General features: G+C 39.4%; 1 protein-coding gene across 10 annotated transcripts in view; it reads right to left on the reverse strand.

Annotated features, from left to right (window-relative positions):
• Window positions 1–19,450, reverse strand: part of AGAP1 (ArfGAP with GTPase domain, ankyrin repeat and PH domain 1) — a 400,655-nt gene that overhangs the window by 189,289 nt on the left and 191,916 nt on the right. For 9 of the 10 annotated variants that reach the window (XM_068138082.1, XM_068138079.1, XM_068138077.1 and 6 more), the window contains 2 exons: window positions 10,480–10,635; window positions 5,493–5,585 (listed from right to left, as the gene is read on the reverse strand). In XM_068138082.1, coding sequence (XP_067994183.1) covers window positions 5,493–5,585; window positions 10,480–10,635 — 249 coding nt within the window. The remainder of the gene's footprint in view (window positions 1–5,492; window positions 5,586–10,479; window positions 10,636–19,450) is intronic. The other variant, XM_068138080.1, reaches the window with a different exon arrangement.

Genomic DNA, 19,450 nt, shown 5'->3' on the forward strand with positions numbered 1-19,450 from the left:
ACCTAAAAAAAATAGTTGCCATTTTTAGTTCAGAGTAATAAAAACAACCAACAAAGAAAAAAAACCCATCTAATTTCATTAATATTGTTTAATGTAGTTAAGCTGACCAAGCTGATAGGCAAAGAAGGTCATTTGAATTATCACCTAAAAGTAAAGCAGGAATAAGATATTCAACTTTCTCCATTAATACAGCCATTTGCAAACGGAGAGAAGGGAATGGATTCTGAAGTTCACCTTTGCAAGTCAGGGGTGGCATATTTTTCACTATGTCATCAACCTACCATTAACCATTAGAACACTTACTTTTAATTCAGCCTTAAAGTTTGCTGTTCCTAAATGATGCAGGAATTTAGGGGCACAAGAGATGCAGCACCGCATAGGGTAAGCAAAGGGGTGAGGCAACTTGCCAAAATCTCTTTGGACCAGTCAGGTTTTGGCAAAAGAACAGTCAAGGTTATATAGGCGGACCCTATAATAATAAGAGCAGCTGTGATTAAGTTGAAATGGTAAATAGAAGAATGTCTGAAGGCACAAAGTGAAGGCCAGCTCTTGTGTATTTATTTACACTCTGAGCTGGGGGGGGGATAGAGGCAGGAGAGAAAAATAAAAATTAAAAAAAAAAAAAAGAAAAAGCACACAGCTGCCATCCCAAAAACAGACCTCCCATCTGCCACCCACGATTTGCATGTCACCTTCTCCAGGCTCATTTGTACTTCATTAACTGCCATTGACTTAACAAGATTTATGCAAATGACACCATAGGAGCTCGCTAACTCCCACTGCAATCAAGTGATTATGTATGTACAATTCTCCACAGCAATGAAAAATTAATACATGACAAGCCCCCTCACCGCTGAGCTGAGCCTCTTGCTTTTATTTTTCTTGTTGTGTCTTTTTTTATTGTTATTATTTGAATATACCCTACTGATAAAAGTTTAGCAAGACCGCAGAAAACAAAGCAATCTTCCAAAAATGTTACAAAATCCTCCCATCCTATAAAGTATGCCACCCTGAACTGCACAGCCCAATAGATGCTTCAAAATATTTGCTGAGGCTACCAGGAACAAGTCTTCATCTTTAGAATAAAAGGTTTTCAACTAAGGATACCCCAAACGGAGTAAGCCATTGACCCTACATTTGCTTTAAGGTGAGTAGTAGCTATGGCACAGAAGATAGCTTACATATTTTTAGTTGAGGCACCTCTTTCTCACAAGTACAGAACTTTCTATGGATTTTACCTTTGGGCTAATACTGCTCCAGACATTTTTTAACTCAGTTTGACTGGTAGAAGATATTTAAATAGCACACAAGCAAGATTTTTTTATTTGTGGTCTTTTTTCTTGAAAATCACATCATTTGCAGTTCTCAAAGGATGCCAAAAGCATCCTTTAGGGTTTATAGGCATGCTGATACCGCTATGCATGGTTTGTATCTCCTTGGGAAAGTGGCATTCCCAAAATTTTGCTCACCTTAAAAGTATTTTGGCAGAAGGTAGCAGGCAAGTTCTAAAAACATTCCTGCTTTTCATTGACTACATTTTGGGTTTCTGCAGGGAGCAAGAGGGTTTGTCTGAACAGTTTTATTTGGCTTAGTCCAATAAACTATTTATCACTGCAATGAAAGGTGATTTTTAACATTCAGGAAGGACAGAAAGAGTAAGAACATTAACTCCTTTTGACCAGATTGCTTTAAAGGTAAGGAAAATAGTGAAGGAGTACCTGAAAGAGCAAGGTGTTGCCATGGAAGAAAATACGTCATTTACAATTTTCCCCATGTCCGCCAAATCCTCAGGGATTCAAGGACCAAGAACATGAATTTAGGAACAGGTTGCAACTTTTGGCTTCTTTTGATCAAAAACCAGCCCCAAATTCCAGTGGCTATGCAGGCCAGTATCTGGGTCCCTGAAAGGCTGCAATACAAACTTAGAAGAAACTCTTCATGGCAACACAGTTCATTTCCACAAGATGTCCATATATATATTTACAAAGTAGGAGAAATTAAGTGCCCCTAGAAAAACCTCCTCTTCCACTAATTTAAACTGTCTCCAAATATACAAAAGCGTCACTTTGACGACAAACATCAACCACACCTGTGGTGGCTCAACAGTTGCAGTACAGATCTGACCCATGAAGAAAAATGCAGCTGAGAAACGACAAGCTCATCACCACATTTTCCACACTCCCAGAAAGGTGTTTTTCATACATATAACCTATGCTCTCCCTAACACATATAAACATATGTGACTAATATCAGCTCTTCCCTTTCATGTCCCCTCTAGTGCTGGAAGAGATTTCAATTTTTGTCTAAAATAGAACATATCTAGTCTCCAATTAACTTGCTTTGGTCTTGTTTAATGGTTTTTTTTTTTGGTTGTTTGTGGAGATTGATTGCTGGGGGCTTTTTGTGTATTTGTTGGGGAGTTTGTTGTTGTCATTGTGTTGGTTTGGGTTTTTTTTAAAGCTGGGACTTTCAGGAGTCTCTAGATAGATAAGAACAACCCACAGACATTACAAAACACACTGGAAAGCCAAGCCATTGATTTCAACATCTGAGTTGTAAAGACCTTTGCCTTGCACCAGCCCTTATAAAGTATTGAGGGCATGCACACGGAGCAAGAACCCACAGAGAAAAAAAAAACCCTCTGGCAACAGATAGTAAAAAGCCCTGGTCACTATATGCTTTCAAAGATGTCCCAAAGACACAACAGAAGAGTACACGCATGATGTTGGCAAAGGCATCTTGCTCAACAGCAGCTTCAAAAAGTTAGGTGATGCAGATTACTTATGATAGGAGCACGGGCTAGTGCAGTAAAGTGACTTGTGGGCTAGCAAAAGGACAAACATTAGAAAACATGGTGACTATGAGATTAAAATAACAGTTTTAATGATAGAAGACATTTCTCCCCCAGCAATGCTGTGAATACTGCAATTTAAACTCCACTTCCTGGAAATAGATTTCTTTCTACTGCCTGACCATTTGTCACAGAAACGTATTGTGATGGAAGCAGCTTCTCATTGAAAGGGGCATAGTAGCACAACAAGCTTATATTTAAGTCAAGAATTTATTTTTTTTTATCCCTCTATCTTATTCACAGTTAATACATAAAATAAGAGACACCATCTTTTCTAGCTGGACTTTCTACTGTCTCTGAAATGTCCAAGTATCTGGCACCTGTAGAGCCCATCAATAACAGAGTCATATCAGCAACTGAACTTAGTGCCACCTCTACTGATAGCACCTTTCCATGTAAGGAGCTGGTAGACAAAAAGCTAATCTCCTGGTCAAACCTCAGGAGCCACTTCTGCTTGAAACAGTGCAGTTGGTAATCAAGGAACACTTCAAACTAACATACTTTTTCTAACAGTAATGAAACACTGTCAGTGTGAATATGCATGGTATATCAATTCTTAATTAAAAAGGTATTTTTCCTACTTCACCTTTTTTTTTTTTTAATGGTTAGGTGGTGATAGTTTCCTACACTTTACTGAAGATTATCTGTAACATAGAAAACCTATGAACTTCAAAATCCATCCTCTTGACATATGATGTGGAATACCCCCAAGAGCAGCCACCCTACAGCACTGCATGCCGTGTGACCTCCCTTCTTCTTGTACCCTTACGAAACCCCAATGAGCAGTATCTGCTGACTACAGAGCTGCTCAAATATTTGCTGCTAATCACTTGTATGTGACAAAATGGAATTACCATAACTGGGGTTAATAACAAAACCCCACACATTCCCAAAAGATTGATCATACTCAGTGTACAGGTAGGGACAGCAGGGAGAATTTTTCAATACAGAAATTCAAGGGATTGTAGGACATACTTCCTTATAACACAGTATAGTGCAAGCACACTTACAATGCTTACCTTATAGTACTCTTCCTACAAGAGTATTTCTCATCACATTAATTTCATACAAGGGCATTTTGAAAAAGGAACAGTATGCATGCCTTGAATAAACATTGAAAAGTATATTTCTCCTTTTTTTTCATTGCCAGTTGCATTTGCAGACACTTTTAGCCAGTCTAACCCACCTTGTACCATACAAAAGCTGCAGGAAAAAAAAAATTGTAACTTGTTTTAAATGCCTGGAATCTCCTCCCCTGAATGCAGAACCAAACACTGAGCTGAACTGGTTTCAAACTGCTCTTCTGAATTGCTGTATGTTTGATTAAAATTTGTCTACTAGAGATTCACAGACACAACAGCACTTTTGCTGCCTGATGATCCCAAAAGGTCTTTTTTACTGCCTTTAGGAGAGAAAATCACTGCAAACAGTTAAGGGTACAAAACTCTCACCCTCTTACTTCCAAAAAGAAAAAACCCCACAACTCTTACTTAAAAAAAACCCACCCAACTCCCCAAAATGGAAACAAACAAGAAATCCATGAAGCCCACAAAGCACATAAAACCAGCCCCGAAGAGGAGACCCAGGGCTACAGGGCAAGACAACGCATGGACTGAGGAAAGATTAAAAGAAGCGGGTGACCTCCTGGAGGGTAGGAAAGCCGCCAGAAGAAACTGGAAACAACTGTGTAGGAAGAAAATAAGCACCCTTCCCTCTGTGCTTTTACTATCCCCGTCAAAGTAACTCTCAAGAAAGTAAATACTTGCAATCACTACCCCAGAAAGTATGTGCAAAGCCTCCCCTGCAAACACTAAATGTGCCATTTATCATCTGTGTGAATACAGTGCAATTTATTTGGAGAAAGTAAATGATCTCATTCACCCAAACACTCTGCATCAGATGCTGGCGCTGCTTTTGCCTTTCAAAAGAGTGTGCTCAGCTACAATTGAGTCTCTGGGCTAATGAAAGTGCATCTAGGCTAGTAAAACAGACCAAAACAAATCCTTGAATTCAAGTCCTGTTGTGTAATGAGGAAGTTTAATTAAGGCCACACATTACAGCTGTAAACGTTCTCTTATATAATAAGGTCTAAATGAAACTGAACCTAATCAAAGTTACAATTCCTTCATTAGCAAATTACAAACAAGAGCGCACAGCTGACACACCGGCTATGATTATCACAACTAATTGCCTCGTTGTTACGAACCAGCCTGAAACTGTGTTCAGATGTCCGTCTGCGGTAGCAAATTAGGGCCACATCAGGCTATTTCTGCGATCACAAGGGGCTCTTGTAGAGCGATCTGATTTACCCTGCCGACTGGCAGCACACGGCCCAATCAAAGCCCCCTCTACAAAGGCAGCTTTGAAGCCAGCACAGCCTAGAAACCCGCTCCATATGCAGGCCGGCAGACTGCACTTCATTAGGCCTGTTGTCACATTTTCCCTCTTCTTATTCTAATGATCCTATTTTAATACACATAGGAACCTCTCCTAATTGATGTCAAGTGAGTGACTTCCACATTCATCACCAGAGCACATCAAATGTGTCTTGGCACACGGGCCACCATCAGAGTGCTTAAGACCTGAGGTGTGTCTTCAACTATGGAAAGCAAGGGGAAAAAAAAAAGTATTTCAGCATTACCTGTTTAATTGGGATTGCACGACCGCTTCCAATGCTATCTGTTCTGCTCTCCAGGACCTTCTTCTCTTTGTCTGGGTCACTCCCCTTCCGAGACTGCAGAGCAAAAAGAAAGTTTGTGCTCCATTAAATGTAGCAGTTCACACAGAGGATGCTTCTTAAAATGGTTTGTTTTTTGGATTTTTTTTTTTTTTAAATAAAAGCAATTAAAAGAAAGTATTTTGACACACAAATACAGACTCAAAAGGTGCAGGTCTGAATCTACAAACGTACACAACTATCCCAAAAGATGAATGCTAAAATACCACCTCTAATTTTCAAACCATCCACTTGTTCGAAGCAGTGTTTGGGTTGAAAGAGTTACACTTTCACTGCCTGAAGACTCAGCAGATCAGAGGACATGTTTCTGAAGTCTCCAATAGTGGCTCTAAAGAGGAATGAAGGTTCCAGCTCCTCATTAAAAAACAATCTGATCCATACATGCATACATTTAACTTACATCTGTGTGGGTTTTAGAAATGTTATCAACTACTTTGAAATGTGATTTTATTATACTGGTATTGAACACATCGACTTTAATTTCTTTTTTCCCCCTACCTTTGGATTGTTAGAAAGTTGGAATTGCAAGAAAAGTTAGCAACTGATACTGGGGGGAAAAAAATAAAAGTTATCTGAACACAATGAAGAACAACCAGTATGAAGAAAATGCAACCAATGTTTAAAGGCTGAATTGCCTGATCTCAGCTTTCTGTAACAGTAGAACTGCCCAGGAGGAAGCTCACAGTGCTCACTTCCTAACTTTATAAAGTTATATAGGAATTTTAAGAAGTTAATCAGATTCCAGTCCATTATTGTGAAAGAACGAATGGCCATAATGATTGCAACAGATTTATTTTATCACAAAAAGACGACCTGAGAGTCGTCCTCCTTAATAACTGAACTGACAAGTGACAACTTCACTCCATTACTTTTCAATAGGAACATTACTCACACAATATCGAAAATGGGAAAACATTTTCATGTGCTTTTTCAAATCAGGGATGATACATGAAACAGATACATTTGTGATGTCCAGTACCACAATGGGAAGCTAATGAAAACCAGAATGTCACAAGATCCTGCTTTTCATTTTCAGCAGAACGAGATGTCTGAAAAACACTGAAATTAGGAGAATAATTAGGATCACAGAGAGCCGACACCCACTTTCCATATTATACGAAGGGGTGGAAGGAAGAAAAAAAAAAACCAACAAAAACGATAAATCCCTGAAGCAGTTACCCTCAGGCACTAGAGTACAGAAGGGGAGGGAGAAAACCCACAGAGGAAGACTTCAAGTAACACCATTCTAAGCAACACATTTACCCAGCAGGGACCCCGTGCTGCTTTCCCCGCTCCGCCGGGAATGGGCTCCTATCACTAGTTACTATGGTTCGGGGCAATGGAATGACGTGCCGGGAAATTAAACAAAGACTAAATGAAAGAAAGCAAAACAAGTGGGAGGGATGAAATCCAGTGTTCAGGATAACTATTGTTCCTCGTCCTTCAAGACAGATTTCTGAATCTGAAAGTGCCACTTTCCAATAATACAAGGCAAAACAATGCTTCAATGGCGCAAAGCGCCCATAAGTGACATTTTAAAGAAAGTCAGTGAAGGTAGCCAAATCCTTGGGAGGGAAGTTGTCAACTTGAATGTTTCTTTTTTTATTTGGCCTCTCAAAAGCAAGCTAAGTATCTATGCACAAGTTTTCATTTTCAAATCATCACGTCTTCCATTCTGTAAAATATCTGGAAACAACACACTGCACACAGAAGGGAAATATCTATATGCAAAATATTGTCAAATGCCAAAAGTATAGAAATGAAGACATTTCTGTTAGGGAAATTCTATTCTAGCTGCTTGTAACAGAAAGCATTCAATTATCAAGAGGAGAATCTTAGCAGGCTCCTCTATTTACAAAGACAAACTGCAGTGAAACAGATATATTCTGATCTTTTATGCTTTTGTATCTATGACACACACAATGCATCTTATATCCTACAGCGTGAAAAATAAAAAGATTCTACACCATACTGGACCAACATTTGCTAGGCCTTTTTCTGATGTCACATCTACACATTAAGTCATTCTATTTTAAACTTCATTCAAGTGAACTAGAAAAAATCCAAAAAAAATTAGAACACTTGCATGAATATCATCTGAGTCACTTCCCCTTTGCGCTGGAAGTCATAAACAGACTTATATGGGTATAAAATCTTACCCAAGTTAGGTCTGTGAAGTAAAATTTAGCCCCAGAGGGATACAGTAGCCGACTCTGAGCACACCAGAGTTCAGTTTCAGCAGTGCAGAGAGACCCAAAAGCCAGAGCACTGATCTCTAATAGCAGGTCCTGAGACACAAAACTCATTTCAACTTTTAAGAGAGTCTTGCTTCCAATTCTGCAAAGATGTAAGATAGAGATGATCCTGACCGTGGGACAGCAGATGCTTCTTATTGCACCAGTTCTTTCACCCCATACAGTTAGAATTACTTTTTTGCTGAAGTGGATGTCATGTACATCTTAAATGCCCACCTGTACTATACGCTACTTTTTAGTTAACTGCCCCTGCTAATACATGGTACAAAAGACATTCACCCTTCTGCTAATATTCAATCTATTTTTCACCCAACTAGAAAGTCAGCAATTACAACAGCAGCTCTACAGCAAATACTAATATTCAAAGTCAAAAGGATCAGATGCAGCATTTAATGCAATTAAATATAAACATGCTTAAAATTCTCAACTATTAAAGCTGTAATCAATTTAAGAAAACACCTGTGTTCTACTGAACTCTGTTTTCTTCCAGCACTAACAGATCTTTGTGTAGGAATCCAAACGTATTACCTAAGCTAGATAACAAGAAGCGATTTCCTCTTAAACAGAAATGTATCTGATTCTGTGAGTAATAAAAGCATAAGCAAGTAACAGACTAGGAAAGAAGCAGGGGAAGAAATGCAGAGATAAAACAGTAAAATATTTTGATTACACAACCTGTTCATGACTAGACAGAGAATACTGGTCATCTATTAGTCATTTAAATACTTCCAGGTGGTAACTCCTGATGTAGTATCAAAACTGTATTATAGTAGGGTCAGTGTCAAATAATTCAGGACAGAGATTACAGGGCAAGTCATTACACAACATTCAGCATACCCAGATCTTAAAAGACAGAACTAATTCTGAGAAGTTTTGGGAATTTTGTTTGGGGTTTTTTGTTTGTTTGTTTTGAATTGGATTTGCTTTCCCCAGAATTTTCTCCCTGTTTTTAGATGTTAAGGCAACTATCAACATCCTCTTGTATTACTCAGATTTGGTTCTCACTGTGCTATAAATTGTCACAACCCAGAGCTTTAGTATATTCATTCACAGCAAATACAGTGCACTTAATGTTCTCAAACTCTTTCTGGCACTGGGTGGATTTTTCTCCATTCACTTTCTATAATTTATATTTACTCTGATTTAAACCATCCCCAGTTTCCCAAATGTCAGTAACACGTATAGAACCCTTATAGCATTTACATATCCTTCAGACCAGAAATGGTTGGCAAAGGCTTTTGAGGGATGCTGCAGCGTCCCAGCTGTTTCCAGAAGTGCTTCTACGCTGGCAGTTCCTGGGCTGACACTGACACCTAGTGGGGTTGGTAACTCAGGAGGTACACTCCAACAGCAGTGGATATTTTCACCGACAGGAAGAAATCTGCCTGGTTCTTATAAAATACCAGCTTCAAACTTGGACTCTTTTTCACATGCCACTCATTCTTGCACATTTTATTGTTCTGCACCTAGACGTTTCTACCTAAACAAAAATGCATTATTTTTATTCTTTGCAGGAGTCTGAAAATTCTCATTTTAAATCTAAGTATGACTTGGACACATGAAATAGGATCCTTGGGACTCTGCACTGTCACTCAGCGCTCCGAAACTTTATAGTTACTTAAAGGCAGAGAGGTCAAAGTTCGTTTAAAGTACAAGGAAATGGTTTTACCCCTTTTGAAGGCAGTTCCCTGGATACAACTAAGGAGTTTTGGGAAGTGAACATGACAAGACCCTGGGAATATAAAAAAATCAAACTCCTCATGGTGACAGGCAAGTCCTGGCTTTCAAAACACAACTCATGGGTAACTACAATCACCAAGGGACTTACATGTGAGCCCAAAGGCATCCTCTGTTTCCTATAAAGCATGTTAAGTGTCAAAAAATTGCTTACAAATCCACAGTTATGCACACAGTACAATCCCAAAGCTTCCAGCAAGACTGCTAAACTATGGAAATCATCACTCAAGGCGTCATTATCATCTCCCAAACTACACATGCATAATGAAGACCTATCATATTCGACTAGTCAAGCTTTGTAGTTAGTACATTTTTTCCTGCCTCTCAATGAAGCAAGAAACAGATGGTTTGGGAAGGAAAAAAGTAATTTTCATCTCCAGCATCTCTCTTAACCCTGGGAAAGAAAAGTAAGCTGGGACTGTCTAGCAATAAAAGTAGCATGGGGCAGTTTTGCATACTGAATGGTATTCTCATGCCAAACCCCAAGACCTTTCTACAAACACAGGAGACCTCACAGAGGAATACTTAGTCAGCATCATTACTCGGTGTAAAGGCAGGACTGGGGAACAGAGGCTCAGCTTGCTCTCTGACTACTGTCAAACCAAGGAATTAAGACAAGTCCGAGATTTGAAACTGGACAAAGGCATCAGAATTGAACTGCTGATTCACTTGTTTCACTGCAATTCACAACAATTAATTTACTGTGTTCAGTTACTGTTTAAGCCATCAAACAGAATCTCCCCATCATAACTCTGAATGGTTTTGGGTTTGAGCCTAGAGATCCATCACAACACTCCTGCTTGTATTATACTAGCTCAACTCAACAGGTTTGAAGTTCAGGCCATCACCACAGAGCACCGTGTAAAACACAACGATAGTCTCTTCCTTGGCTCACTCACCGTGAAGAGGTTGGATCGGCGCTTGGACTGTTTACGGACAGGAGTTGGTGTGTTGGCAGTGGGAGGAACATCAATCCGTAGCTCCTTCTGGCTGGTGCTTGGAGTTGATGGGACAGAGGAGGAGTAATCACTTAAACTCCCTCCTCCATTACTGGTCTGCAAGGATTAAAGTTAGTTTTAAACAGTGATACACTGCTTTCAAGAAGTTACAATCCACAGTTGTATCTTAATCAGTCCTGATAAAACAAGAACAGCAGGCTAGGCTCAGGAACACAATAGGACTGCCCTACTGCCACTTCTCCACACATTTCTATTCCAAATCTTTAAATAGTCTCCCTACCACTATTTTTTTTGAAATTTAGATTGTTCTGTCGATGTGGCAGGCATATTTTCATTTTATACAACATAATCTTGGGTGAATACACAGAGTTTCAGTTGTTTTACAGGGAAAAGCCTGTAAATTTTGGATTATTGCTTCAGAATTGCTAAACCAAAGTCTGCCTCAAACCTAAGAAAAAGAATACTTAGTGTCACAGAACTGCGTATCTAGACTTAATGCTGGCCTGGAGATGTCTGTTCACTGAGTGCTAACCAAGAAAAGGGAAATAACACTGTAAAATGGCTGCTACAGTTCCCAACACATTTGCTGGAGCCATTGGTGTAGAGATACAAAACTTTAAAGGAAGAACCAATTTATTCCAAACAGCCAAACATATAAAACTTGCAGAGTCTTGAAAGCAGTCACTTAGTTGACCTATAAACCAATTAATAAATTGAGGTAAGAAGCTAGTAATAGCAGGAAGGTGAGGAAACCAGACAGAAAGGACCAAATGTTGATTAGGAATGAAGTGTATTTTTGTGTGTTTTTTTGGGGTGGTGGTGTTTGTTTTGGTTTGTTGATGTTGTTTGGTTGGTTATTGTTTGGGAGTTTTTTTTATTTTTCTAAATTTTTCTGATTACACATAACACAAACAAGTACTAAAAGTATTATTAAAAGGATATAGAAGTAGATTGGAAAGACACAAGGAGAGCTTTTTTCCCCCGCTCTCAGAATCAGGTATACACCTTGAGGATAGACTGTATATGCCTGATGGGGAGCTGGAGCAAAGGTGGAAGGTTCTGCACACTGTCGATGAAAAGCTCAGAGAGTAGCAGTAGGTAAAGGGTCAATAGAACTCACAAAATTATGAAGGGGAATAAAGGTTAAGATGTATACAAAATGGTGAAAAAATTATCTTTAAAGCAGCTAGATTTCCTAAAAGCAATGAGGAAAGATGGTAAATGGGTATTTCCAGGATTCCCTGAGGAGGAGGATTCTCCCATGACACTTAAGCTGTTACTTGGTCTCATCTTAACTACTGTAGGTAAGAATTCATTTTCTTGGAGATCAGCAAGTTGCAAGTCAAGATGAAACTTTTGAAGGAAAAGCAAGTAGAAGACAAGACTTTGAACCATCCAGTAGAAGTTTCTTTTAATGATTTCAAGCCCTCTTCTGATTCTTCCAGCTTTTCTGAATTGTGTTTGGGTTTGTTTTAATGGGGTTTTTGTTGTTGGGGTGGTTTTTTTTTTTTTGTTTAATTCAAGAAACATCCAGGATAAGAGGCATGAGGCAAGCAGCTTATGTTTGGGCCGAAGGGCCAGTCAATGCAGATAGAAATCCAGGAACACCAAGTCACTGTTTCTTTGTAAACAACATGCTCCTCAGCTCATTTTTGCGTGACCAAATAGGACTGACAACAAAGCAAACGCGCATTTTGATGAAGAAAGGTTCTCCTCTTTAAATGAATGTGTATATGTATAGCATTAGATTATATTTTCCCTACACTCTGATTTGGCAAAGCATGGCTGTCAGAAAGCCAGAGGTAAGGCTACTGAAAGTAACAGAGGACATTAAGAGGAATTTTCTACAGCATTTTCAAGAGCACAAGGGAACTAGCTAGCAGAATTTGCCAATGTCCCAAGTGTATGAAACAAAGCAGATAAAATAACAAGATGTGAAATGATAATTTTTAGTGTCCTAACAGCAAATGGTAACACTGGACAGATGAGCAGGACAACCTGAGAAGAACTGACCATAATCCACCCTGCATTCTCTTTCCCTTTCTCTATAGCATCTTGCTGAGACATCAAGTAACACACCAAACATACAGGAGAATAAATGGCCTGCAAGGAGATGCAGTGAGCCAGTGGTAGTCAGAATTTACCTCTCCAAGCAAACACAGCACAGACTCTTGCATGAAAAAGAAATGAAAAAGCACGTACCTAGAACACTCTGAAGTTCAAACTTTTTGGTGATAACTAGCAGGATAACTACCAGCCAAAGACTTTGCAAATGAATACTCAAACCAGTAGAGAAGGGTCATGCTGCTGTCATGGCTTTCAGACTAGAATGTTAAGGACTTAATGTCCACTCTGCCATGACTGAAGCAAGAAAAAAATTGGTGAGAGGGAAATCTAAGAAAGCAACCATTAATGGGAACAGACACTGCACACATTTTAAATTAAAACTATGAAGATGCAAGCTTCACCTGAGGACGAAAAAAAACAGCAGCAACAACAACAAAAAAAAATATATAAGTGATGGAGCTGATAGAGAAGAGAAAGATCGCAGAAGAGTTATACCTTGAAACACATAGAAGCCTCTTCTGCAGAAAAAGGCAAGAGGAAAGCTACATTGCACATCAATGACAGGAATTGAACCACAAGCTGTTGAAAATCAATGATGCAGCTTTGTTTCAGAGTAGTGATGAACTTGATAATGATGCACTGCCTTTTTAAATAAAATTAACACATTTTTACACTAATTGCCTATTTCCCCAGACAAAGCATGTAAAGGATTCCCTAAAATGTTGCATTTTTAATCTGTCATCACCTTACAGCATCATGTTAGACTCTCCGCAGTGAGACACCGTCTAGTGTATTTTTAAGTGATTTATTTTCCAGGAATGAGTAACTCCTAAAGGAAAACACTTACATGGTAGGCATTCTAGTCTCCATAGACAAGCATTCCTTTACAGATGGCTCCTACAAAGAGTCCTGCAGGCAATGTTTCTACATATATACTAACCCCACTGGATTTCAATCTTTGTAAATAAAATTCTGAGGCAGTCTGAAATAAGCCATGTTGAATCCACTGGTGCGGGTGGGGAATCAAAATTATCGATTTCAATGAAAGACTTCAAGTTTTTTTTAAGATTTCCACAGAATAAGAGCATGGCATACCAAACAAGCTCCAACTCCTACTGAGGGTGCTAATCATTAGCATAGAAAATTATATGGCTGCTCTGAAACACCTCAACAGAGAGAATGGGTTTGATGTGAAAGCTCCAAGTTACAAGCTGCATAGGCAGAAGCAATGACAAATGCAACCAGACAGGCACTTGGAAACCATATTCTTGGTAACATCTCAACCTAATGCACTGCTGAAGGAAACAAAAGGTGGTGACTGGTCTCTGTTGGGTTGTTTGCTTGCATCAAACAAGTTTATGGACTTTGCCACACTAAGATCGTAGGAAGCAGTTTCCTTCTATCAGTAGGCAAGCATTTAATAACAAGTTCACTGGAGTGAGGTACAGAATTTAGGACATGTGGCAGTAACTATAATTCACAGAACTTAATGTTTGTCTCGAGTCATAAAAATCAAGCCAGTGAATCTGAAGAACAATCTTCTGTTCAGCGTAAGTAACCCAACAAGTGCCCAATATAAACCAACTTGCTGACTGCAGACAAAATGGTCAAAGCTGTGGCAGGCAAAACCAACCAAATAAGCACTCCAGTGTCCACTGGGACATGACACAGCTTAACATCACCTTTTGTTTTTGGGGGAGGCAGGAAAAATGTATTTCTACAGGAAAACAAAAGCCTCATCAAAAATAATTTAGTTGGGACACATTTTCTTTCCCACTTTTACAAAATTTTCTCATGAAAGTCACATTATTTTGGTCCTTCATCTGAAAATGCTCTAAATGGAAGTCTGATTCACTGAAAGGATTTTGATGATATCCAGCCACACATTCAAAGACAGATTCAGGAGAAAAGTCAGAACACCTAGAGTGTGCTGCTGTAGAACACAATTTTGATAGGGGGTTTCAAATCCAGCTCCAAATAAAAGACTCTGGAGATTTCCATCTAGCCCTCCACAGTGAGACCAAATCATCTTGTCATAAATTAATGTTTTTCACCTTTTCAGCAGTTTGGAACCTGTCCATCTCAGGAGCTTTTGCCATTCCTCATGCAATGCATGGTAGAATAAAAAGTAGATCTGTCCTATCAGACAGACCAAAGAGCATCAAGAGAACCTGAAGAGAGCTTCTGAAAACAAACTTAGCTAGAATATTCAAATAAAGCCATCTCAATGAAATCACTAATAACATTTAATAACCAAATGTGACAATAATCTTCAGCACACTGGCAGCAACTGCATTATGAGCTGGAAAATCTAGATCAGATCAGGCCTGAGTCTGAAGTTTAAGACACCTTAGAAAAGGTAACAGTGGGCATAACAAAACCTAATGCAGGAATGTAACTGTGGCCCCACAAAGAGAGGAGGAAAAAGTAAACCAACACATGCACTGAGTTTTAACTCCTAAGTCCTGGAGAATGCATCTCCACATACATATGTACTGTATGTGAAATTATGCACAGGAACAGCGGGCAGCACATACATAAAAAGCTTGTTTTAAATGTTAGAGATTACCTAGAAGTAAAGCTTGTAAATGCAGAAGGATTACTGTGTATGTTGCAATGGTATTAAATTTTGTTTTCACTGCAACATTGTTTTAAACATTCACTTAAATATTGTTTTCTTGCAGTTCTAGTTTTGAAATTCCATGAAAAAGCAGAAGGAAAAGCTAGTTAAGTGATGTAGTCTCTTTATTCAAGTGCAAATATTACAACAGAGTACTTCAGCCCAAATGACCCCCCACTATAAGTAGTTGTATCCTACTATTTGGTGCTTATACATAATCAGATCTCATACACAGTAAAATAATGGATTGATTAAGCTGACTGCACTTTGCCTTCAATAGTTTAATTTACATCTTTAGACAATCATGTTGTTGTAAAAACTTCATGGAGGCATAGTGAAAGCATAAGTAATGGATCTTGACAGATTTGCAGCAGGGAACAAGAAGCAAGTTCATGTGCTAGCCATACCCAAGCTGCACTTCAGTAAAATGTACATTAAACTCCACATTTTTCTCAGGTATAATGCAAATCTCCTACAAGAGTGACAGTGCTGTTCAGCAAACATTTCTCTGCACTGCAGTCCACTTGTATTATGATTTTGCAGGTGACTTTACACAGTAGCACTCACCACTCACTCAGGCAGTATTTTTAAATTCAGAGCATGGAAGGTGTGGTGTCTAAGGCCCCTTTCTGTCACTGAATGCATGCTGTAAAGGCAGACATGGAAACATGGTGCCATTTAAATCCTCTCTCACAGTAGAACACCACCAGCTGAATTGCAGCAGAAAGAGCAAGTGTGAAAATACATGCAGACTACAAATCTCAATGAATTACAGTCACAGATAAACAGTATTTTCATTTTTAACTTCAAAACCATAATCCTCCAGTAAAGTAACACTACTGGGGACTCCCAGATGGAATGTCCACAGTATCAGCTTGTCTGAAGAGGGGACCAAAGTCCTTCACAGAAACAGCCACTACAGGTGTCATGCCATGGGATTTAGTGATGTTTTTATATATATATATAAAATTGAAAATAGGCACAACTCCAGTTAACCACTCAAAAGGATATCTAATACAGAGCTACTTCACACAGATTTGCGATGCGTCAGGTGGAATACACTGGAGACCAATGGTAGCACCCACCCAAACAGCCTCATAGGTTTTGGAACAAAATGATCACCATGCTCAGGACCTGAGCAGAGAGAAGAACCCTTTGGAACTTTTGGATATTGGCACCATATTTGCAAGTTAATACCTTAAAAAGTTAATATCTTAACAATATCTTTTAAAAAATCCTTCCTTCTGTCAGGTGTAAAGGACAAGCAACTCTTTCAGTACAGAAGTAAGTTCAGGGAAAAAGAATGCCTGTGTGGTTTTGTAATGAAAGGGGAATTCATGCTCTTTTGAAATAAAGTTTAGTGTGGTCTCCAAGCATAGCATGACTAGGAAGGCTGGCAAGGGGTTGGAGAGTGGGCAGAATGAAAGCTGGGGTAGATACTGGTCTGGTAGGTGAAGCTTGACAGGGATCTGAGCAACCTGATCTAGTTGAGGATGCCCCTGCTTACTGCAGAGGGGGTTGGACTAGATGACCTTTGAAGGTCCTTTCCAACCCAGATGATTATATGACTTTATGATACCAGATAGAGAAATAACTGGTCTGTACTCCCCGGTGTGTATTTCCTGTTGATGGCCAAAGTAAAACAATCCATCTGGATATGCCCGGGGGCCTTAAGAGGCCTTCAATACACTAAACAATGCTTCTTCCTCCCAAAAGAACTCACTCTACCTCTTCAAGTGTTTAGAAAAAACAGAAGATGAGCTGCTGACTGAGGCACCTCTCAATGTATCAGAGAGATTGTTTTGTAGCAGAATAAGAAATATTGCACCACCCTTCCTGTTGACAGAGTATACAATAGTTGTGTCCATCACAAATCATGAATGGTATCCTTGCATTTGAGAATAAAATGCTTTGCATGCATTCCATGATGTCCTGAAAGCCAACATGTGTCTGTGAACTACCAAGGGTTATTGACTCTGGCTATCAAAGATTTCCAAATAAAACCTTCACTTAGACTGACACATACATTAGAAACAAAAAGTCAGAGTAGGAAGACAGAAGCAGCACCTACTGCAAAGAGAAGTAGATTTTGTCACTGGACTAGGAAGCATTTCATTCTGCGAAAAAGGTCTCTGGAGATACGCAAGTGCAGGAGTGCAGACATATCTGAGAGCATTTTCTGGAAGGGGATATTACCTTAGCATTCAACACTTTGGACTACTGGATGAGAGTATAGATATGCATCTGAACACACAAACAAGCCTGCCATCATTTGACAGCTGAAACTATGAGGTGGAGAAGGACTTGTTGGTATTAAACCTTACAGTTTCCCCCAAGATATGCTAAGGACTCATCTGGAGAGTTTGCAAGAGTTAGATCACCAGAGCGATCCAACCAGAGAAGGGACAATATTTCACTCTATCTGAAGTGAACTGTGTAGCCACTACTTCTGAAGGCCTTCAGTCCTGTGGAGAATGCAAGTAGCAGGGCACTGTAAGGATAACATTTTTGACTCATGGAGGAAATCTTCAGTGAAATATTGTTACGTCCAAAGAAATTCTCTAAAGGGCAAGACATCAGCCAGTCTTCCAGCCAAGATCAGAGATGGTACATCTTCCCCCAGATCATCTTAAACTTGGAAAGGAAGTTGCAAAGTTCTTTTAAGTCTAGGATAAGGATTTGTCTTCCTTTCCTCAAACAAGGTTGTACTGCCTTCAAGCATAGTACAAAGGCAATAAGACATGACATAAATTTATGACCTATACTTTTAGCCATGACATCAGTCTCACAAGACAGACATCTCTCACTGGTGCTGTAATTGCCCCTTTAGATAATTATGCCAGCTAGCAAAGGCAGTGAAAAAAAAACATACTTTCATTTATATTGAGAGAGATCATAGGGATTCTTATCACAAAAGCTATTCTGACTTGATTTCTCCCAAACAGTCCTTATCACTGGCAAGAGATCTGCCACATAGAGGAAGTGCTCGTCTAGAATTTATTATTTATTGTTTGCTTCCAAACTAGACTTGGGTAGGAAACTGCTGAGAAACTAGATATTTGATGTTCTTTATTTACCAAGAAGGGTGACTACAACTGCTTTCAGACAACACAGAACACCGAGATGCAGCTGGCTAAGATCAGACTGCACAAAGCATTATCTGTTCTCCTCAAAGTCTTGAAAAACCATCTAGGCATCAACAAGTAAACTAGATTATTCTTAGATCCAAGACGAAGGTCAGTATTGGTGCCATTTGTTGTCCACATTCCTGTGACACCATGTTTCCTCTTTCACCACTGAACAGGACAGGTCTCAGCCCCTACAAGCAGCATAATTCTAGAAGTATGAACATATACAACTGCCTGGAGGACACTATTTGGAAGAAGAGCATTTCACAGAAGGTTAGTTCCAGGTGCTTGTGGCAATGAAGTGGCTGAGGAAACTCTGGCCAATGGTACATACAACAGCAAAGTTCCATAAAAGGAACTTGCACTTAACCAGAAGGTGGCAGGGGTCTTCAGAAGACTCAGGCATCTTAGCACCTGCTCTAGAAAGCGGAGTCTTCAACATTTTCTTTTAGTATAATCAGCAGAAATAAGAGTCACAGTCCGAGGATAGTATCTAGAGTCAGCTCAAGACAGAACATCTCACAGCAAAGAACTCTAAGACCAAACTGGCATCTTCAGAGATAACCCAAAGGCAAAAATTTTCACTAGAGCACAGAAGACCACCAGCCACTATACCCACAGAAGAACCAGAGCCTTCATCCTCTGGTATGCATCTAAACAAAGTGATTTCAGAGCACAGCAAATTGTCAAATTAAAGGGAAAAAAGGTATCAAAACCCTTCCTGCAAAGATAAAACCGTTCTTCATTAAGTTGGATTTTTTGGGGGGTTTTGGTGTTGGGTGTTTTCTGGGTGGGGTTTTGTTTTTGTTTTGTTGTTTTTTTCCCCCCAAAAGCAGACACTGTCACATGGAAGGAAGTTCAATAAATATACCAAAACCTCACATAGGTGGCTCAAAAGTGTAACATGACCTTAGAAGACACTATTGGTACATTGTTGAGTTTAGGTTGAAAACCATGCTAGGATATCAGTCAGACATTTCAGACTGCTGTAGTGGAAATCTGGCCAGCCTGATCTAGTGTGGGGTGTCCCTGCCCATGGCAGGGGGGTTGGAACTAGATGATCCTTGTGGTCCCTTCCAACCCTGAATGACACTAT

The sequence above is a fragment of the Melanerpes formicivorus genome, unplaced genomic scaffold, assembly GCF_026170545.1.
Source record: "Melanerpes formicivorus ecotype bairdi unplaced genomic scaffold, bMelFor1.0.p_v2 SCAF_5, whole genome shotgun sequence".
NCBI classification, from domain to species: Eukaryota; Metazoa; Chordata; class Aves; order Piciformes; family Picidae; genus Melanerpes; species Melanerpes formicivorus.